The sequence below is a fragment of the Eulemur rufifrons genome, chromosome 7 (assembly GCF_041146395.1).
Source record: "Eulemur rufifrons isolate Redbay chromosome 7, OSU_ERuf_1, whole genome shotgun sequence".
NCBI classification, from domain to species: Eukaryota; Metazoa; Chordata; class Mammalia; order Primates; family Lemuridae; genus Eulemur; species Eulemur rufifrons.
Genome location: NC_090989.1, coordinates 56,188,913 through 56,213,094, shown reverse-complemented (window position 1 = coordinate 56,213,094; position 24,182 = coordinate 56,188,913). Strand labels below are relative to the sequence as shown.

General features: G+C 35.1%; 1 protein-coding gene across 1 annotated transcript in view; it reads left to right on the top strand.

Moving 5' to 3' along the window:
- The window catches only part of SLC9C1 (solute carrier family 9 member C1), a 92,505-nt gene that overhangs the window by 16,314 nt on the left and 52,009 nt on the right, over positions 1–24,182 (top strand). Inside the window, exons 7-11 of the mRNA XM_069471968.1 lie at positions 970–1,069; positions 11,479–11,622; positions 12,782–12,956; positions 21,128–21,209; positions 22,496–22,662. Of these exons, the coding sequence (XP_069328069.1) occupies positions 970–1,069; positions 11,479–11,622; positions 12,782–12,956; positions 21,128–21,209; positions 22,496–22,662 (668 nt within the window). The remainder of the gene's footprint in view (positions 1–969; positions 1,070–11,478; positions 11,623–12,781; positions 12,957–21,127; positions 21,210–22,495; positions 22,663–24,182) is intronic.

The following is a 24,182-nucleotide window of genomic DNA, read 5'->3' as shown; positions in this document are numbered from 1 at the left end:
AAAATTAGGTTATACAGTTCACAGTTCTATGATATCTGACAGGTATCTTTATTTTTTCATGTTTCCATCTTTTCCACTTAATTTTCACCACTTGTCTCCAGGATAGAAATTCAACAAGCATCTTTTAATGCTTGAAGCTACCTCTTGGATCTCATTCTCCATTCTCAAGTAGCTTATCAAATTATTTCTTCTAGTCTAATACAGTACTCTGTCTAATAGAAATTCCAGTCAAAATTTTCTTGAAAATTATACTTGAAGTCTTGGCAGTGGAATTATGAGTGTTCTCTGTTGCAAAAAAATGTAATGTCTATATTGTGCCCTATTATTTGAACTTTACATAGAGGAAATATACTACTTTCATAAGCTCAAAGGAGAAACAACTTTAATAGAGCTACTTTTAAGACTATTCCACCAACAGTTGTTTATGCTTTGCAGTCCTCACAGTAAATGCACCAAAACGATATTATACTGGGGAAGTAGATCCATACTGGTTCTCTGCTGGCCCGACTCACTTAGTCCTATCACAAGATCAAACCATTTCTATCGCCTACTGTCCCCCAAGAAGAAGGTATATGAAGTGGGCTAGTCCATCAAGAACTTTTCAGCTCATTTCCATTTCATCCCTCCAGGGCCTATCTGAGACAATTAGACCCATAGAGGGTGCTCTAGCCTCACTAGGGTAAATGAAGGGTCTTGTGAGCTCCATATTGTTGCCAACGATCTGAAGCCAAAGCAGTGCAAGGGTTTCCATTATAAACTTTGCTACACAGTTGGGTATGACTCGGAGGAGGAAAACAGACACTGATTGGGTGGTGGGTAATAATTTATGATATTTTCCAGCTGAAATGGAGTGTGGTAATCTCTCTATAAAGTCAGATATCAAGATATCTGATACTTTCATCTCTGGTAAAATTTATGCTACTACTGATGTTAAATTAATACTGTAAATTTATTTCCTTTTAAAAACAGGTGACCTAGTTGGAATGTCTGGGATATTTACCCTGGCCATTGTGGGACTTTTATTAAGTTCTACAAGTTTTAAACCAGGAAGTGAAGCACTTATTCTTGAGTAAGTAACTAGCATATTTTCCCTCTGTTTCATACACTGCAAGCTATAATATTGTAATAGTAACTACATCTACATGATCAAAGTAAGATTTTCAAGTAAAGACTTGAAAACTACCCAACTAAAAACCCTTCCTAACAATTCTTTTGTATGTGCCTTCAGTCCCTCCAATTTAAAGCAAAATTTGTAACCTCACCTTGAGTTCATGTTGGTTCTATTTCCCCATTAATTCCTCGAGTCTCTGATAATCTACTCTGTAGTATCCAATCTAACATCCTGTATCCACTAGTAAGAGGATGCCAAAACATGTAATAATTGAGAAATAATATTCTAATGCAATATTTTTTTAAAAAATTGAATTCAATGCAAAAAAAATCTGAAGACCAATATTTTAAGGACAATGAAGAGATTCCATGTAAAGTAAATTAAAAGATTAACCTATGACATTTGCAGAGGGATAGCAGTGTTATCAAAGAAAGTATGGCCAAACTAAATGTAGACAAGACTATGAGTAGAAATGTATAGATTGTGCCTTGCTCAAGGGCACCCAGTTGAGCAGCTGAGGGGTGAGTGGGATCCATGTCAGCCTAAAGGAAGGGGATTTTCTGCAGTGCTACAGTGCACAGGGTGGGAACTTGACCTAAATCATACAATGGTGACACATGTGTAAACGGGGGCCCTGAAAGTAAACAGTGATTTCTGGAGTTTGGGAGAATGTTAGAGAAGATAACATAAATTCAGAAGTCAGAAGCTTAAAGGTATAGGAGCTTATAGGGTTCCAGAATACTAAACATAAAATTTCACGTCAGTTACAATGGAAGTCAATTATACTTGGAGCTGGACAGAATTGAATGGGCCACAATGAGGGAAGAATTTAAAACATTACACAAGTATTTAACTATATCTGTGGGAAGTGATTCTGAAGGCTCCCACCATCTTCTTGCTCTAACTGTAGGCTGGATCGCTCTCCCCTGAAGATATTACTTCTCTTCTCTTGCATTCCTTATAAGTTGTGATATCTTTCTCATCTGCATCCCTGGCACTGTTGAGCCTACAGTTGAAGTAGGTGATCCCCTGTACCTCGAAGTCATTTCCAGATTTTTCTTTCTCCTTCTTCCACAGAAGAACCCAATTATGAAGTTCATGCCACTAGATTGTACCATATCGGTGGTTGTTCTCTAGAACTGAATCACATTCTCCATTTTGTGAAGATTTTGGCCTCTGTCTCACGGTGACTCTCTTGAACATTACTCTACCATCATTCTTAGTGGCATCAGAATCCATACAGTTGACCCTCTACTCCCTCAGTTTTAAGTTTCTAGACCTTCTCTTCTCCAATGAGTATGTCCACCTTCCCACTTCCACTTCTACAGTCACACAAATAACCACCTCATAATCTCAATTTCAATTATATTTTTTTTCTTTTGAGATAAGGTCTTGCTCTGTCACTGTAGGTGGGAATACATTGGCACAATCATAGCTCACTGCAGCCTCCAACTCCTGGGCTTAAATGATCCTCCTGTTTCAGCTTCCCAAGTAGCTAGGGCTACAGGCACATAACACCACACTCAGCTAATTTTTTAATTTATTTTGTGGAGATAGGATCTCCCTATGTTAACCAGGCTGGTCTCAAGCTCCTTGCCTCAAGTCATCTTCCTGCCTTGGCCTCCCAAAATGCTGGGATTATGGGCATAAGCCATTGTGCCTGATCAATAATCTTATTGTATGTAATAGGCATGTACCAACTCCTATTTTCCAAGATAGTAGAAATCTAAGATAATATAATAAATCCCACTATGTCCCACAACAATGTACAGCAGGTCTATTCTACTCTTTAAGAGAGAAGGTGCACCATCTCCTATCTTTTCACCTTATGGACTCTAGTACTCCAGTTCCAACAATTCTGCATCCACAGTGAGATTAATTCATCAATCCTATGATCTTTTACTGACCCTCACCCATCTCATATCCTCAGTTCCTCTTTTTCTTAAAACCATTTAATAACTTTTCATCTTAGGCCAAGCACGGTGGCTCACACCTGTAATCCTAGCACTCTGGAAGGCCGAGATGGGAGGATTGCTTGAGCTCAGGAGTTTGAGACCAGCCTGAGCAAGAGTGAGACCCCATCTCTACTAAAAATAGAAAAAAATTAACTGGGCAACTAAAAATGGAAAAAATTAGCTGGGTGTGATGGTATATGCCTGTAGTCCTAGCTACTCAGAAGGCTGAGGCAGGAGGATGGCTTGAGCCCAGGAGTTTGAGGTTGCTATGAGCTAGGCTGATGCCACGGCATTCTAGCCCAGGCAACAAAGTGAGACTCTATCTCAAAAAAAAAAACCAAAAAAAAACAAAACTTTTCATCTTTTTCAGCTGCAAGTAAAAGTTGTTTTAATGGCAAAGTCCCATGATTTGTCTACCCTGATAACTCTATGATTCATTTCTACCACTCTCACCTACACCAACACTGCTCTAACGACACTGTTCACCTTGCTATTTTTAAAATGTCAAACATGCTCCACTATTTGGGCTTATGACCTTGTGTTTCTGCTCTTGGAATGTGTTTCCCTTACATATTGGCAGAAGGGGCTGCTTCATGTCTTTCACGCTTCTATTCATACATCACCTTATTAGAAAGAAATTCACCCAATTAGAAACTACCTCTTTGCCAACCTATACAATCTTTCATTCTTGGCAAATTGACTTCTCCAAAATGTCCAGTCCATTAGGTATCAATTCCTCTAGGCTATTGGCTGTGCAATACTGGGCAACAAAAATAATAAAGATGCCTAGCTCTATTAGAATCAAAATCTTTGAGAGTGCAATTACAATTTTTAAAAACTCTCTCCAGATGATACTTACATGCAATTGGGGTTGTGACCCATTGTTTCCGCTATATTTATTAGGACAACCCATAATCATCAAATGAAAGAAAGTGACTTAAAAAAATTCAAAAGCTTTTTTTTTCTGTGTGCTTGAATTATTGCACACACACGTATCACACATCCCCCTCCCCCATCCCCACATATACACATAAGAGTACATACACACAACTGTGGGATGGGTTCGGAGCTTGGCTGTTTGGCTCACATTCTCACTTAATTTGATAGAGGTTGATTCCTTAGAGAATATGGTTTCATCCTCATCAGATTTCTCCCATTAATGTCTGCCATGTATGAAAATTTCCTGACATCTCCACAATTTTTGTTGCTTAACCAATTCATTTACATTTTATGCTAATTAATAAGACTGTGATTTTTGGTCTTTGGTGGCATTTTCCCACAATTTTATGTGTTTTTAAATTACCTAAACATTAAATTAGTAATAAAGCATGATTGCAGTATACATTTATCATTCACTTAACTGGATTATCCTCTTCAATTAATGTTTAAAAGTGATTTTATTGTGTGGGTAGGTGGGTATAATGCTTTGAGGAATTTTTTTTTTTTTTTTGGTGGGGAGGGAGGCCTATGTATATGGTGCAAGAATTGGATTTGCTTTTGGTAATGAAGTTAAAAGAAGAAAAAAGAATACAAAAATCATATTGTCATAAAGTATATTTTACTGTGTTTTCCTCTAAGTTTGTGTTGGATGCAATATTTAAATCCAAGAGATAACAGTTAAAAATATGGTCATTCATATACAAGAAAGAAATGATAGTTCAGTCTAGAGTAATGAAACAAAGTTCAGTCACAGGAAAATATTTTGAATGATTTCACTCAATATTTCCTATGCCAGGATATTTTATGTTGATTGTTTCTCTAATACTGCCTAGGTATTTGTGCCTCTTAAATATAGCTCAGAAGCAAGGATTTCTTATTAACGTAACAGAAAAAGGTTTGCTTTGAGTATTGAATTTGTTTTTAATCAATCAAAAGAACTATTCTTCTTCAGGACAAAAATTATCTTTGTCAAGGACAGAGTCTGGCAAGGAATAGGTAAAAACAAGCTACCTTTCTCTTATAAAATGGTATTCATGTGCCTTTTAAGTTTTGTTTCAATTTATTGGTTATAAATATAATATGTGGACTTGAAGACATGAAATAGATAGAAAAAGAATACCGTAACACTGTAATAGTGGTGTGTAAGTTACTTTTATCTTTAACATGAAGGTTAATAAAAACTATTGCAAATAATAACCATGATAATTTGTTAAGGCATATGCAATACAAAAATATATTAATTATGACATCAAAAATTCAAAATGTAAGAGAGGAAAGGAAAGGAGTTAATTGTAGAGTTTTGGGGTTTTTTTGAAATAAAAGTTAATTTGTTCTCAGTTTAAAGTAACCTATTATAATTATCAGATGCTTTTGTAAGCCTCATGGTAACCACAAAGCAAAAATCTCTAATAGTCACACTAAAAATAAAAAGCAAAGAATCAAATCATACTACTAGAGAAAATCACTTAACCACAAAAAGTAAGACAGAAAAGAAGAAAGGAAGAAAGGATCCATAAAACAACTAGAAAATAATTAACAAAATGACCATACTAAGTCCTTACCTATCAATATCTTGAATGAAAATAGATTAAATTCTCCAATCAAAAGACATAGAGTGCTGAAAGGATAAAAAAGGTGCGATCTATATGTTACCTACAAAAGACTCAATTCACACAGAGGGCATACATAGGCTGAAAGTGTACATGCTTCTGAACAACCAGTGAGTCAATGAAGATACTAAAAGGAAAATTTAAAAATTTCTTGAGACAGTGAAAATGGAAATACAATACACCAAAATCTATGGGATACACATCAACAGTAGTTTTAAGAGGGAAGTTTATAGCAATAAACACATCAAAAAACAAGAAAGATTTCAAATAAACAATCTAATGTTACATCTCAAGGAACAACAAAAACAAGGACAAACTAAACCCAATATTAGGAGAAATAAGGAAATAATAAAGCTAGACTAGATAAAATAAAGGCCACAAAAATAATACAAAAGATCAAAAAAACAAGGAGTTGGTGTTTGAAAAGATAAAGAAAATTGACAAACTTCAGACTAAGAAAAAAAGACTCAAATTAATAAAATCAGAGATGAATAAAGAGATGTTACAGCTAATACATAGAAATACATGGCCGGGCGCGGTGGCTCACGCCTGTAATCCTAGCACTCTGGGAGGCCGAGGTGGGCGGATCGTTTGAGCTCAGGAGTTCGAGACCAGCCTGAGCAAGAGCGAGACCCCATCTCTACTAAAAATAGAAAGAAATTATATGGACAGCTAAAAATATATATAGAAAAAATTAGCCGGGCATGGTGGTGCATGCCTGTAGTCCCAGCCACTCGGGAGGCTGAGACAGGAGGATCGCTTGAGCTCAGGAGTTTGAGGTTGCTGTGAGCTAGGCTGACGCCACGGCACTCACTCTAGCCTGGGCAACAGAGTGAGACTCTGTCTCAAAAAAAAAAAAAAAAAAAAAAAGAAATACAAAGTATTTTAAAAGATTGTTATGAACAATTACACAAAACAAATTGGATAATGCAGAAGAAATGAATAAATCCTTGGACACAATGACCTACCAAGATAGAATTATGAAGAAATATAAAATTTGAACAGATCAATAATGAATAAGGAGATTTAATCAGTAAAAAAATCTTCCATTAAAGAAAAGCCTAGGACCTGATGGCTTCACTACATTTACAGAAGAACTAATACCAATTCTTCTCAAACTCTTAAAAAAAAAAAAAAATTAAAGAGGAGGAAGTACTTCCAAACTTATTCTATGAGGCCAACATTAATAGAAAACAAAAACCAGAGAAGGACACAACAAAAAAAGTAAACTATAGGTTAATATCCCTGATGAACATAGATGGAAAATTTTCAACAAAATATTAGCAAACTGAATTGAGTAACACATTAAAAAGATCACCGCAAGAATGTGGAGAAAAGAAAGTGTGGCTTACACACTGCTGGTGGTAATATCAATTAGTACAGTCATTATGAAAAACAGTGTGGAACTCCCTTTAAAAACTTAAAACATAGAACTACCATATGATCCAGCAATACCACCGCTGGGTACATTTCCAAAGGAATTAAAATCAGTATGTTGAAGAGATATTTTGCACTACTGTGTTTATTGCACCCCTATTCATAATAGCCAAGATATGGAATCAACCTAAGTGTCCATCAAGAAATGAATGGATAGGCCGGGCGCGGTGGCTCACGCCTGTAATCCTAGCACTCTGGGAGGCCGAGGCGGGTGGATCGCTCAAGGTCAGGAGTTTGAGACCAGCCTGAGCAAGAGCGAGACCCTGTCTCTACTAAAAATAGAAAGAAATTATATGGACAACTAAATATATATATATAGAAAAAAATTAGCCGGGCATAGTGGCACATGCCTGTAGTCCCAGCTACTTGGGAGGCTGAGGCAGGAGGATCGCTTGAGCCCAGGAGTTTGAGGTTGCTGTGAGCTAGGCTGACGCCACGGCACTCACTCTAGCCTGGGCAACAAAGTGAGACTCTGTCTCAAAAAAAAAAAAAAAAGAAAAAGAAATGAATGGATAAAGTAAATGTGGTGTATATACAATGAAAAACTATTCACCCATAAAAAGAAGGAAATTCTGCTATTTGTGACTACATGGATGAACCTGGAGGACATTGTATTAAGTGAAACAGGACAAGCACAGAAAGACAAATACCACATAATCTCACTCATATATGGAATCTAAAAAAGGTAATCTCATAGAGGTAGAGAGTAGAATGGTGGTTACAAAAGGCTGAAGTGGTTGGGGGAAGGGTAAGTTGTAAAGATGTTGATCTAAGACTACATAATTATAATTAGATGGAAGGATAAGTTCAAGAGAATTATTTTACAGCATAGTGACTATAGTTAATGACAATATATTGTAGTCTTAAAAAATGCAAAGACAATGGATGTTTTCACCATAAAATGATAGCTATATGAGGTCATGCATTTGTCAATTAACTAAATTAATTAAATTTAGCCATTCCATGATGTATGTATACTCTAAAACATTATGTTAAAAATGATGAATACATACAATTTTATCTGTTAGTTTAAAAGTGAACAATAATATTAATAAACCACAACAAAGTTAAGAATCAAATGGCTTCAAGGGTGAATTTTACCAAACATTCAAAGAAGAATTGTACCAATTTTTCTTAAACTCTTCCAAAAAAATGGAAGAAGAGGGCACACTTCCAAATCCATTTTATGAGGACAGCATCACTCCAATACTGAAACCAAATAAAGACACCATAGAAAAGAAAACTACAAGTCAATATCCTTAATGAACATACATGCCAAAAATCACAAATAAAATAGTAGCAAACTGAATTCAACAGCACACTCAAAGGATTATATGTAATGACCAAATGGGTTTTATCCTAGGGATGCAAGAATGTTTCAACATACACAAATAAATATGATACACCACATTAACGGAATGAGGGACAAAAATCACATGATCATCTCAAATGCAAGAAAAGCATTTGATAAAATTTAATATTTTTTCATAATTCAAAACTCTAAAAAAAATAGACATAGAAGAAACCTTATACCTCAACACAATAAAGATGGTATGTGACAAGCTCACAGCTAACATATTCCAGAGTGAAAAGATGAAAGCGTTTTCTCTAAGATCAGGAACGAGACAAGGATAACCATTCTTGCCACTTTTATTTAACATAGTACTGGAAGTTCTAAGACCTGGAGAAACTAAACAAGAAAAAGAAGTAAATGAGATCCAAATTGTAAGGGAACAAGTAAAATTATCTGTTTTCAGATGACATAATCATATACGGAGAAAACCCTAAAAACCACCAAAAAACCTCTTAGAACTAATAAACCAATTCAGAAAAGCTGCAGGATTTGTATCATACAAAAATTAGTGAAATTTCTATACACAAGCAAGGAGTTATCCAAAAAGAAAATTAAGACTAGGGGATGGACATGCTTGAAGCTCTGACTCGGGTGGGGCAAAGGCAATATACATATAACCTAAACATTTGTGCCCCTGTAATATGCTGAAATTAAAAAGAAAATTAAAAAAATCCCATTTATGCCAGCAACAAAAAGAATTAAATACTTAGGAATAAATCTAACCAAGGAGGTGAAAGACTTGCACATTAAAAACCATAAAACAATGATGAAGAAAATTGAAGAAGACACAAATAAATGAAAAGGCATCACTTGTTTATGGATCAGAAGAATTAATATTTTTAAAATGCCCCTACCACCCAAAATGATCTATGGATTCAATGCAATCCCTATCAAAGTCCCAATGGCATTATTTACAGAAATAAAAAAAAATCCTAACATTTACATGGAACCACAAAAGCCTGAATAGCCAAAGCATTCTTGAGAAAGAAGAGCAAGGCTAGAGGTATACTTTCTGATATCAAAATATATTACAAAACTACAGTAATCAAAAAAGTATGGTACAGACATATAGACCAATGGGATAGAATCAAAGGCCCAAAAGTAAACCCAAATGTTTATGGTCAACCGACCTTCGACAAGAAAGCCAAGAATACATAATGGAGAAAATATAGTCTCTTCAATAAATGGCATTGCAAAAAACTGGATATCCACATTCGTAAAAATAAAATTGGAACCTTATCTCACATTATATATAAAAATCAACTCAAAGTAAAGTCTGGAGTAAAGTCTGGAGTAAAGACTTAAATGTGAGACCTAAAACTCTAAGACTACTGTAATAAAATATAGGAAAGAAGCCTTTTAACATTGGTCTAGACAATGATCTTTTTGGATATGACCCCAAAAGCATAGGAAACAGAAGAAAAAATAGACAAATGGGATTGCATGCACTGTAAAAGAAACAACAAAATGAAAAGGCAGCCCACAGACTGGGAGAAAATATTTGCAAACCAAATATTTGATAAGGTTTTAATATTCAAAATGTGAAAGGAACTGACACAACTCAATACCAAAAACAATGAAACCCAAAAGCAAAAAACCAGAAAACCAAACAAACCCCTATACCGCCATTTAAAAATGGACTAAGGACCTCAAAAGATGGCATACAATTGGCGAACCGGTGAAAAGGTGCTCAAACATCACTAGTCATCAGGGAAACGCAGATTAAAACCACAATGAGATATCACATCACACCTTTCAGGGTGACTATCATCAAAAAGACAAAAGATAGCAAGCGTTAGCAAGCAAGTAGAAAAAGGGAAACCCATGTACACTGTTGGTGGGAATTGGTATAGCCATTATGGAAAACATTTCTGAGTATACATCTAACAAAAATGAAATCAATATCTCAAAAATATATCTTGACTTCCATGTTCATTGTAGCATTATTTGCAATAGCCAAGAATTGGAAACAACCTAAATGTCTATCAACAGATGAATGGTAACAAAAATGTGTATGTATGAGAAAGAGAGAGAGAGGAAGAGAGAGATAGAGAGGTGTGTATGTGTACATATATATACACACACATATACACACATAATTGAATATACTATTCAGCCTAAAAAAAGGAAGAAAATCTTGCTATTTGCAACAACATAAATGAACCTGGAGGACATTATGCTAAGTGAAATAAGCCAGACAAAAAGACAAATACCGTATGACCTCACTTATATGTGGATCTGAAATAGTTATATTCTAGAAACACAGACTAGAATGGTGGTTACCAGGGGTGGAGGGTGGGAGAAATGGAGAACAAAGTTTCAGTTATGTAAGTTAAGTCAGTTTTAGAGATCTTGTGTATAGCATGGTGACTACAGTTAATAATACTGTATTGTGTACTTGGAATTTGCTAAGAGAGTAGATATTAAGTGTCCTCACTACACACACACACACACAAGTAACTACATGAGGTGATGGACATGTTAATGGATTGAGGTGAGCATTTCATGATGTGTATATGCATATATAAAAACATAAAATTGTATACCTGAAACTTAATTTATTTGTCAATTATTCCAATAAAGCTAGGGGGAAGAAAGATTCATTTTCTAATTACTAAGTAGATTTTTGGCAAAGTCTTAATTCTATCACTCTGTAAATCAGACTAAAATTTTAGTATTCTCTTAAAAAATTAATGATTTTATCTCTACCTAATCAAACAATGACTTCACAATCAATATTTTCAAGTTATATGAACCATGATGTTTGGATGTTTAAGTTCTATCAAGTAGCATAGCTACAACCTAAATATTTCTTTCAGATACAATAGAAAATGAAAGACTAATTTACATACACTGTAAACTGGCTTAAATTGCTTTAGAATTGTTTATTTGCCGTAGTGCTCTTTTTTTCCAGTTAAATTTTAAGCCCCTTGAATCTTGGTAAATACCTTATTCACCTTTATTTTCTTGATAACAAATAACACAGTGCTTCACATAGATAAGCCTTGCAATAAATATGCAAACTTAATTAATTATAAATAATTATATTTAATTTTTTCCTGAAAAATGCAGATTCTGGAATTGTCTAGCATTTGTTGCTTTTCTTATGGTGTTTACTTTCGTTGGACTTTTAATTCCTGCTCATACATATTTCTATATAACATTTTCTGATATATATTATTCATTAAGTATCTACTTTACGCTGATCGTTTTAAGGTAAGAATATCATTTAAATTTTTCTATTTATGGAAAATTAAATGTCTGAAGATCATCTTTTAAATAATGAAAATTTTTCATCCCTTAGATTGAACAATTGACTCAAACTTTCCAAGGAATCATCAGAAAATTAATATTTAGTATTTTTCAATTTTAAATTAAATTTCAAAGCAATGCAAACACTGTGTAAAATTTTTGGAACTTAGAAGGAAAAAATCTTTCATAATCTTAATATCAGGCAACTACTATTAACATTTGGCGTATTTTGTCCAGTGTTTTTTTTTTTTCCTATGGAGTTTCATGAAGTTAAGCATTAATCATAAATAAAAATCTTATCTTGTGTTTTTGTTAATATTACATAATGGTTTTCTACAAATTAAAAATTATAGTTGGAAATAGCTTTTTAAAAAATCATAAGGAAGTCCTCTTTGTAAATGTATTTTTTGCTCAAGTAATTTTTGTAGTTTCTCCACTGTTAAGGAGGCAGAAAAGCATCTGTCCATGTAGCTGAAAAGAAGATGACATAGGGTAGGAAAAACCACTGTAACTAGATCTCACAGTTCTTTAATCTCCATCATTGAAATGTCTAACATTCTACTTCCATCTAGTTGGATGGTTGACATCAAGTCAGCCCTTGCCAAGTAAATGGAAATCAGTCCCAAATTATCAGATAAAATTAGTGTAAAATGGAGGAATGAATATGACTGAAAAAAGAAATAGAAAAAAAAAAAAAGCTTGACCAATATTGGACAGATTCAACAAGATTCAAATCTACGAAGAAAAAGAAAGGGAGGACATTTTCTTCTTACTTCTTATTCATTAGGTTTATTTTTATTTCTTTTTGGGATCCAGAATTTATCTACAAAACATCCCTAGTTTTTTTTTTTCCACCTCAAGAAGCACCTCTCAAAGGTGATGTGGACTTACCCTATTACTCACCTAGTAGAATCTACCAAAGAGAATAATGCTGTTCTCTTGGCAAGTCTCTCCGTGGAATACCTTCTACCTTCCTGTGGCGCCATGCCCACAGTGTGTGAAACATTTCTCATCTGCTTGAGAGTTAGCAATCCCACAGAGAACAGATTAGGGTAGAGTAGAAAGAAATGGAAAGAAATTTCTGTAACTAGAATAACTTTCTAAATATTGTGTTGTCTTTTAGACTTCTGGTCTTTCTATTAATGAGCCCGGTTTTGTCTCGAGTTGGCCGTGGGTTCAACTGGCGCTGCGCATTCATAATGGTCTGGAGTGAAGTGAAAGGAACGCCGAACATAAGCATGGCCCTTCTGTTTGCCTACTCCGACCTTGCCCTTGGATCCGAGAGGCAAAAATCTCAAGTAAAGAAAGCTGTATTTTCTTACTTTGATATTTTACAAAACCATTGCATTGTACTTAAAATATGTTTTTGGAGTGAGGTAGCTCAACCCCACTTGGGCTGTAGGAGTGATTCAGCTATGATGGCAACTTCGGGGAGCGGAGGAACAACTGACAGCTTTCCTTCTCCCTGTCCCAGTTTGGATTCCTAAATTCTTTTACATTCCTAAAAATAGGTTTATTATGAAGATTAAACGAATTAAAACTTATAAATTATTTAAAATAGTACCTAATACAAAGTATGCATTCAAGAATGTTTTAAATTTTATTTACTCCTAATACCCAATTAAGAGAAGCAGAAATCTACTTATGGTTGGCTCTATTGCCTTCTATAAATTTCTGAGGCCACATGTAGTAACGTGAGGAGCCAAACATTTTAATTTTCAGGTAAAGTACTCTAAGCAGTAACCCCAAACTCTGCCTAACAATGTATTGGGCCCAACTCTCCCTCTACCGTGTCTCTAGGCAAGATAATAAAAAGAAACTCTGTGAGAAATTTCCTATGCAGGTATCCCAGAGCAAGCAGCAAGCATCTGGCACTTTCATTGTGTGTGTGTGTGTGTGTGTGTGTGTATCACATAAATTCCAAGTGTAAAAGGAAGAGTGGCAGGTTACTTATTATGTGTCTAATTAAATAACACTCAGTTCAAACATTAAAAAAACTAAATCTTCAAACTGCTTTTAAAACCAAAATTTTCTAATATTTCATGACTTTCTTCCTCTGGTTTTGTTTTTTGTTTTTTGTTTTTTTTTTTGAGGCAGAGTCTCACTCTGTTGCCCAGGCTAGAGTGCCATGGCGTCAGCCTAGCTCACAGCAACCTCAAACTCCTGGGCTCAGGTGATCCTCCTGCCTCAGCCTCCCGAGTAGCTGCGACTACAGGCATGCGCCATAATGCCCAGCTAATTTTTCTGTATATATTTTTAGCTGTCCATATAATTTCTTTCTATTTTTAGTAGAGACGGGGTCTTGCTCTTGCTCTGGCTGGTCTTGAATTCCTGAGCTCGAACAATCCGCCCACCTCGGCCTCCCAGAGTGCTAGGATTACAGGCGTGAGCCACCATGCCTGGCCTCTTCCTCTGTTTTTAAATCTATTTTCACACGCAAGATCATTGTCATCACCATATATCCTGATCAGTGGGATGGTTGACCTTGCACACGTATCTGAGTTACTGAAATTTTTAGTTTAGCTGCTTTTGCTGTGTAACCATCAGCAAGTTTTTAATTTCCACCTCACCCCAAGTATTAGTTTCCTCATTCCAAACAGACTTAATAATAGCACCAATGGTTCACTCGTAAATGTGTAAAAAGTAATTTGTGAGTTGAAGGGAGGCAAAATTCCTAACCTGTAATTTTTTCCAATTTCTGTTATGAAATCATTTCCACCAATGATGAGAACAGCAATCAGCTCATGAACTTCCTAAAACTTTAATAATCAGCTTTCATGAGCTAGTAAGAGACAGCTCTAGCACACAACTTTCACAAAGAATTATTGTGAGAAATAAAAAATGTACATAAAGTGCTTAGCACATTGTTTAGCATATAGTAAATGTATGATAAATACAAGCTCGGCTGGGATTACTGGCTCTCATGGAGCACTTTGGGAGGCTGAGGCAGGAGGATCACTTGAGGCCAAAAGTTTGAGACCAATAACATGGCAAGACCCTGTCTCCACAAAAAATAGAAAAATCATCTGGGCATGGTGGCACGTGCGTGTAGTCCCAGCTCTTGGGAGGCTGAGGCAAGAGGATCTCTTGAACCTAGCCTGAAAGTTGGAGGCTGTAGTGAACTACGATGATACCACTGCACTCTTGCCCAGGAGACAGAGTTTTTTCTGTCTCAAGAAAAAAAATACAAGCTATGTTGATGATGATGATGATAATGATATATTATGTAGTCCTGCTTTAAAAAAAAAAAACTTAGTAAACAAGGTTACTTAGTGAAATGTCCTTGCTAGTAGTAACTACTTGAGAAGAAAGTAACACTCCTTTCTTAACTTAATCTGGCTGAACCCTACAACTAATTTATTAATACCTACAGAGAGGCATTACAGTGAGGGGTTAAAAATACTAACCTCAAAGACATATTGCCTTTTTAATTCTGTCTCTTACTGCTCATAAATTATGTGATATTGGGCAAACTACAGTGCCCCGATGTCCCATCTTTATAATTGGGCACTATTGGTATTTACCTCACAGAACTGTAGTGATGATTAAATCAGGTTGCTATATTGTACTACTAATATATGTCTATTATATAAGTGTTAGCTCTTATACTTTTAAACTGTTAAACTAATATAGTAGTCCTTAACGTACAATGCACTTTAGATTGCTTCAGGAACTTTTAGTAAAATACCAGTGTCCGTGGAATTCTGGCCCTTGCCATGATGAGTAATGGATATCAGATTTACTTTCCATGTGAACAACTACAGAAATGGTTAAAATATATGAAGCATCTGGTTTGGGGTATTGGACATTCATGTTTAGATCCTTTAGAGAAAGGAGACACATAAGGTGAGTTCACATTCGCTCTGGTCTTTCTTCCAAATCACAGCACACAGAAGTGAATGCCAAACAGAGTACAGTAATCGCACTGAATGGAAAAAATAGAGACCAGAGTTTAGGGCTATTGAAGTAGCTAAAATTGGGGGAGGCAAGGTACCATGGAGAGAATTGTGTAGAAAAGGAGCACCAGAAATCTACATGAGGATCCCTGTGAATCATTAGTCCTGTGCTAATCTGCACAAGCAGAGATTTTGGAGGAAGATCAGCAGAAAGAGCTACTGGGGAGCTTTGAGCTGAATGCACACACTGGAGGCTGCAAAGTGCTGGCAGATACTGGAGTTCTGACTAGCCACAGTACATAAACCTCAGTGAACAACACATCGGTTAAGTTGTGATCACAGAAAGACCATGCCTTAGACATAAGAATTAGGCCCTAGGATGATGTTTACTCTAGACCCATTCTAAGAGAGACTAAAACCATGCCTTGGTAGGATAATGTGATCTGCTAGTAATTAACTGCCTGACACAAAACTCAAAATTCTTTACAGGAAGACAACATGATCCAGACTCTCAACAATGTAGCATCCATCATATACAGCCTAAAACCAAATATTACTATGCATGTGAAGAAGCAGGAAAATGTGACCTATTTTTAAGAGAAAAAATTATTCAATTGAAACAAACCCAGAGATGACACAGATGATAAAACTAGGATAACTATTAAAAATATATTTAATAATTTAAAGAAAAAATAGACATAAAAGTAAAGACATGGGATATTTCAATGAAGAAATCGAAACTATAAAAAGCAACCAAAGAAAAATTCTAGAATCGAGAAATATAATATCTTAAATGAAAAATTTTATGAGCTTGATGAGAATAGAGAGTGCAGAAGAAAAAAAATCAATTCTAAATGAATATGTTCTAAATAAGAGTGAGAAAATATGTGAAGCAAAACTGATAAAACTAAAGGAATAAATAGAAAAATTAAAATTGGAGACTTTAACACTCCTCCCTGTAACTTATTTAACAAATTATAGAACTAGACAGAAAATCAGCAAAGATATGGAATAACTGAACACCATCAGCAACAGGATCTAACTGATACTTATAGTATCATCTGAACTGATACAGAAAAAGCATTTGACAAAATTTATTATTCATCTATGACAAAAGCTCTCAAAACATAGGAATAGAAGAAAATGTCCTAATGTTGTTAAAGAACATCTACAAAAAATCTACAGATAACATCATAATTAATAGTGAAAGACTGCTTTCCCCCTAGATCGGGAATAATGCAAGAATGTCTAATTTCAGCACTCTTGTTGGACATTGTGATGGAAAGTCTAGCCAGCTCAATAAGGCAAGAAAAGGAAAAATGTATATTGAAAAGGAAAAATAATAAAACTATCCTTATTTACAAATGGTATAATTATCTACATAGAAAATCCCAACGATCTTCAAAAAGAAAAGCAAAAACAAAAACTTCCTAAAAGCATTAAGTGAGTTCAGCAAGATCTCAGAATACAAGATAAATATTAAAAAAAAAACCATATTTTCATATACTATCAATGCATGAAAACCAAAATAAAAGGTATAGTATCTTGTACAGTCACTCAATAAAATAATATACTTAGGTATAAATCTAATAAAATATGTATAAGACTTGTAGGCTTAAAACTATAAAACACTGATAAAAAACCAAAAGATTACCTAAATATAGTTAATATAGAGATACACTGCATTCATGGACTGGAAGACTTAACATTCCAAAGTGATGTAAAGTTTAATGCAATTCCTATTAAATCCCAGTAAGTTTTTGTAAATATAGACAAGTTTATCTGAAATTTATATGAAAAGGCAAAGAAACTAAAATAGCAAAAAAGATTTTGGAAAAGAAGAATAAAGTGGAAGGAATCAATATACCTGATTTCAAGACTTATTACAGTTACAGTAGTGGGGACTGTGGTATTAGCAGAGGGAAAGACACACAGATCAATGGAACAGAACAGAGAACCTAGAAATAGATCCACACAAATATTCCCAATTGATTTTTGACATAGATTCAAAAGCAATTCAGTGTATTATAGAATGGATAGGCTTATCAGAAAATGGTGCTGAAGAATTGGATAGTCACAGGCAGAAAAAAAATGAATTTTGACCTAAGTATTACATCTTACACAAAAATTAATACAAATGGATCATGGAACTAAATATAAAGTGTGAAACTATAGTTTACATTACCACAATAAAGAAGAAAACCCATATGATTAACAGATGCAAAGCACTTGACAAAATTTAACATACATTCATAAGTCAAAAAAAGAAAAACTTTCTGTGAAATAAAGTTTAAAGGAAACTACTTTAATCTGACAGAGAGCATTTATTAAAAAAGAAAAAAAAACCCTAAAGCTTAAATGACACTTAATGATAAAATACAGAATGCTTTCCCCCTAAGTTTGGGAAAAAGGCAAATAGGTCTCCTTTCTACACTTCTAGGGAACATTGTACACAGTGTCCTACTGGGGCAATAGGGAGAAAAAAGGCACAGTTATTTGGTATGTATCAAATAACAACTAGAACTAATAAGTGAATTTAGCAAGATCATGAGATTCATGTTCAGTTTACAAAACTAAATTGTATTTCTACATACTAACAAGAAACAGTCAGAAAAATGAAATTATAAATAACCATACCATCAAAAACATGGCATTGGAATAAAAACAATGAAATATGTATGTATTAGTTATCTATAGCTATGTAACAAATTGTCCTAAAATTTAGCTTCTTGAAATAAACATTTATTATCTCTATGGCAGTGGGTCAGGAATCTGGGTGAAGATGAGCTTGGTGCTTCTGATTTAATTTGTCTCATAAACTTTAATTTAAGCATAAATTGAGGGTGCAGATATCAAAAAGCTCAACTGGGGCTGAAGAATGTGCTTCTGAACTCACTTACGTGGCTGTTGACAAAATGCAGTACTTTGCAAGCATTTGGACTAAGGATATCAGTTTCTGTTGCCTTTTGGCCAGAAGCTACTCCTTGTCATTTGGATCTCTCCATAGGTCAGCTCACAATGTGGTAGCTGGCTTCTCTCAGAATGAGTAAGCAAGAGAGCTGTAAGAGAACAAGCCCCCAAGACGGAGGCCGTGGTCTTTTTATAACCTAATTTAAGAAACGACATTACATTACTTCTGCATATTCTATTCATTAGAAGTGAGTCAGTAAATCCAGTCCATACTTAAGGCAACTAAACATGAAGAGATAGATAACTTTGGGAGCCAACTTAGAAGCTCTTTTCCAAACTGTGCAAGACTTATGCACTGAAAACTGTAAGACATTGTTGAGAGGAAATTTAAAAGACCTGAATAAATGGAGATACATTCCGGTCATGGATTGGCAGACTCAAGATCATTAGGATGTCACTACATTCAACACAAGCCCACTCCCACCAGATTTGTTTTAGAAATAGATAAGCCAAATCTAAAGTTTATATAGAAACACAAAAGACCTAGAATAGCCATAACAATTTTGAAAAAGAAGAATAACATTGTAGGATTTATGCTCTCTGATATCAGGACTTATTATAAAGATACAGTAATTCAGCTTGTAGCATGCTGGCATAAGGAGAAAAAAAATAGATGAATAGAATATAATAAAGAGTTTTAAAAAGACTCACATTTATATGGTGAATTGATTTTTGACAAAAGTGCTAAAGTAGTTCAGTAGAAGAAAAGGTAATTTTTTTGACAAATGATGCTGAACAACTGGATATTCATTTACAGAAAAAGAAAATAAAATTTCTATTTTTACCTCACATCATGCAGAAAACTGCCTTGAGATGGATCATAAACTTAAAGTTTCTGGACAAAAATATAAGAGAATACTGTTTTTGACCTGGGGATAAACAGAGGTTTCTTAGGACAAAAAAGTAATAATCACTTCTTCAACATTAAACACTTTTGCTCATCAAAAGGTAGTTTTACTGAAAGGAATAGGTAAACCCCAGACTGGGTGAACATATTCACCATACATATATCCGACAATGCACTTCTTCCTAGGATGTATTTTTTTAAATGTATACAATTTTATAATAAAAGAAAAATAACCCAATCTTTATAATGTACAAAAGAGTTGAAAAGACACTTCAAAAAGAAAGATATATACTAGTAAGCATGTTAAAAAATGCTCAACATCATTACTCCAGGGAAATGCAAATTAAAACCACAATGAGACACATAATATTCAATTTAATTTACATGAAAGTTTTAGAACTAGCAATTCTTATGTGTAGACATAGAAATTAGAATAGTAGTTGCCCCTCATGGGGTAGGGGATTGATTGGGAAGAGGCACTAGAGAAATTTTGGAGGATATGAGAATACTCTGCACCTTGATAGAGTTGAGGGTAATATGGGTGTGTGCACTATCAAAACTCTTCAAATGGTACACGAGTATTTCAATGTATGTAGATTATACTTCCTAATTACCTATGTTTGAGCTGTGCCCTTAAAGAATTAAATTATAATATTCAGTGTAGGCATATTGGGCACCAATATGTTAAAGTTTCCCAAGTGGTTCTTTTTTTGTTTTTCCTGAGACAGAATCTTGCTCTGTGCAGAGGCATCATCTGGCTAAAGTGCAGAGGCATCATCATAGCTCACAGCAACCTCAGACACCTGAGCTCAAGGGATCCTCCTGCCTCAGCCTCCCGAGTAGCTGGGACTACAGGCACATGCCACCACACTGGCTAATTTTTCTATTTTTAGTAGAGACGGGGTCTCACTCTTGCTCAGGCTGTTCTTGAACTCCTGACCTCAAACGTTCCTCCTGTCTCGGCCTCCCAGAGTGCTAGGATTACAGCTGTGAGCTACCATGCCCAGCCTCAAGTGAACTTTGAGAGCCTGTAGTGTGATTTCATGCTCTGTCTATAATTTCCATTTGGGGCCATAGAACAGCAGATTGGCTAGGGATTTAAGAAAATCTCTGGAAGTTAGAAATCTATAAATCACTGGAAGTGTGAAATCTCAGATTGAGAAGTGCTAGTCCACGCATTTATGGAGATTGACTTGGGATATACATGAATGAAGAAATCAAGTGGCGCCAAAGACATTAATTGCTCCTCCCTCCTGACAATGAAAGGGTGCCAAAGAGGCAAAGTTTGAGGTGAAGAAAACATATCAAGGCCTCTAGTTGTTCTCTTTTCCCAGGTGAGCAGAATTACTTCACACAGATGTGCTGGTAACTTCAACAGAGCACTGTGTGGCTATGCATAGGCAGGTGTGTATAGTAGGTAAAAATTGGTAAAGTATAGATGTATTCTCAGGGCCCAAGAAGTGCAACAGTGGAATTTAAGGACAAATATTCTTTTCCAATATCTCTATAGGTATTTGTTTATTTGTCAAACTATATGTCCTGATTTTAGTTTGGTTCCAAAGCATGGATGAAGTACATGCAGGAAGATAAGAGAATTCCTAGAATACTTTCATCATGCCTTAGATTGACATCTAAATTCTTCCACTGCCTTGAGTGTCTGTTAACATAGTACAACCTAGTTTAACTTATACTGGTGAATATAGAATATATTATATGAAATTGTCATGAATACTTTGTATTTTTTGTTCAATTCTAGGTATTATTTCACGGATTGACTGTATGCTTAATTTCCCTGATTATCAACAGATTTATTTTGCCAAGGGCAGTTACTAGACTAGGTAAGCCTTACTAATTTACCCTTTTGAGTGAAGAGAAAAATATTCTAAATATGCTAAAGAAGTGCTAATAATGAAAAAAAGAATCCATATAAATACAATTCACTGGTGCCTAATTGAAGAGGAAATTGAATCTCCATGTAAAGACATATTAAGGGTTTAGGCCAATAAGCTTGTTTATTTAAAAAGATTATTTATTTACATTATTCCAATATAACTAAAATAATTTTATAAGTTTATAAAATTATTTAGAGAATTTTTATTAGGAGCCACCTATATGCCAGGCATTATTCTGACTCATAGTGATGCATTATGAAGACAGACAAGATTTCTGAGTTGATGGATCTTACAATGGAGTGAGGAGAAGCAGATGGTAAACACATCAAATAAAGTAATGTCAAAAACTCATGTACACGCCAAAGTAAAACCACATATGAAATAAAATAGAGAATGCAACAGGTGCTAAATTCTTGAGGAAGCTGGAAACTGGGTGTGTTCAAGAAAAGAAAGATGGTTTGAGGAATTAGAACTTTAGAGAATAGTGCAGATAATTCCTCATATATCCTTAAGTGGCTTATACAATTATGGAAGCTAAGTCCCAAAATAAGCAGTTCCAAGACCTGAGGAAAAAAAAAGAGCCCATGGTGCAAGTTCCAGTTTAAGCCTGAAGTCAGAAAACCATCCCATCTCAAGACGATCAGGCAGACAGAGCAAATTGTCTCTTGCTCAGCCTTTTGTTCTATTCAGGCCTCCAACAGACTGGATAAGTCTCCCTGACTTTGGGGAGGGTAATCTGCTTTTCTCAGTCTACCAATTTAAATGTTATTCTCGTCTAGAAACACCCGGACAGACACACCCAGAATAATGTTTAGCTGCTTATCTGGGCACCCTGTGGCCCAGTCAAGTTGACACATAAAACTAGCATCATACCTCTGTGTCCTCCTGTCTCAAACCGGGAAAAAGGACTCATCTCAAAGGGTAGTCAGTATAACCAAAAGACTTAATACATGCAAAATTCTGGGACATGTTTTCCTAGTATATAGTAAATACTCGACAAATATTGACTATTACTATTATTGTTATTCTGTATCTCAGCTTTTGTGAGAAGCAGTATAAAAGTAGAAAAAAATTGATATTGTTATCATTCTTATTATTAAACAATTTATAGTAAATATTTAAAGTTTTAAAAAAAATACTTAGTAACAGTAAGTTAAGACCAAAAGGAAATTTTATAATCCATATCAAAATGGTGGTCTTCCTATTTATAAAATATACTCTTTGTATCAAAGGGCTTCGTGATGTCACATCAACCAAATATAAGTCAGTTTATTATACATTTCAACATTTTCAAGAACTAACCAAATCTTCAGCCTCTGCCCTGAAATTTGATAAAGATCTTGCTAATGCTGATTGGAACATGGTTGAGAAAGCAATTACTCTTGAAAACCCATATACAGTAAGCAAGTAACATCTTTTGTTTATTTCTTCAAAGTAGACATGATTGCCATTGAGTATAAATCATGTCATAAATATTAATTCATAATTTTTAATATTCGTGATTGACAGAGTTGTATTGATAACTTTATTTGCCATAATATCAAGGAGGAGATCTTAAGGAATTTTATGATCACTGTGGGGCAAAGTAGAAGTCACAACCCCTTTGAGAATATTGAAATTATATGTTGTAAATTCAAAAGAGGGAACAGTGTATTGGGGCTGCCTGTAAAAGAGGTCAAAAAGAAGAGAATGAGCCTTAGAAAATGGCTAGTTGTTGACCAGATTGGGGGTGGGCAAGTGCCTTTGTTCATTCATTTATTCAGAATTTATGTAGGCTGTTATATATGCTAAGTACTTGCTAGACTCTAATTTATGGTTAATAGTATTTTAATATAAAACAGAATTCAAAACCAGTATCATAAGGTTAGCTGTGGGTGAGATGTCACCTTCTGTTCCTGAGATATGCTTTAGAATATCTGTGGTCAGACTTTTTCATTTAAGATTACTCAGCACACCAATCAGTCATGGTTTCCATAAGGGGAAACAGTAAACATCTTGGGGATTTTCTCAAAGCTGCTGCTGCTTTTCCATATCCTTCATCATGTTCAGTTTTCACTGTGATATTTTTCTGCATCACACCGTGTGAGGGGCCAACTTCTAGCAGGGCAGAGTTAAGACAATTAGTCTCTATGAAATAGCATTCTGAAAAATCCATTAACCATTGCTTGAAGCTCCAGATAAGGTCTAAGAGTCAAGCCCTGTGCCTGCAGGAATATTGCCAGGATTTCTGGATGGCACAAGTACCATGTCAAATCCAAGAATTGCTCTAGTATCTCCCAATGTCTGTTTGTGACCTTTTACTGACCTGTCTGCATCAGAATCAGCTGGAAAGTTTATTTAAAATATTGATTGAATTCCCAAGTCCTCCCCTGAAGATTCTGATGCAGGTGGTCTGAGCAGGGTCTCAGAAATATATATTTTTCATTCACTACCTAGCTGATGCTAAGGCAGAATCAGTGTTGGGGCCACTGTTCTGGTACTTTATTAGTTTCAGAAGGCAGTTGAACAAACAACCATTCTCCTTTTTATGATGCAGACATGAGGCATATTACAGTGTAACAGCTAAAATCCTGACGCTGGACTCAGAAAATCTTGGTTTATATATCCTAGCTTTGCCACTTAACAAATAACTTTCTGATCTTGAGCATATCATTTATTTTCTCTAAGCTTCAATTTTTCTCATCTGTAAATTGTCCATGTTCCCATTTCCTTAAGGCATATTCACTTTCTATTCTACCTCTAGTGGTTAGTTTAAGAAGTGGTTGTCAAGCTTTAGCTGCAGCAGAATAATTGAATGGGTTTATAGGAACACAGATCGCTGCCCATTCCTCCCGATTCTAATTCAGTAGGTCTAGAGTGGAATATGAGAATGGGCATTTCTAATAATTTCCAGTTGCTACTGCTGCTGCTGGGGGACCA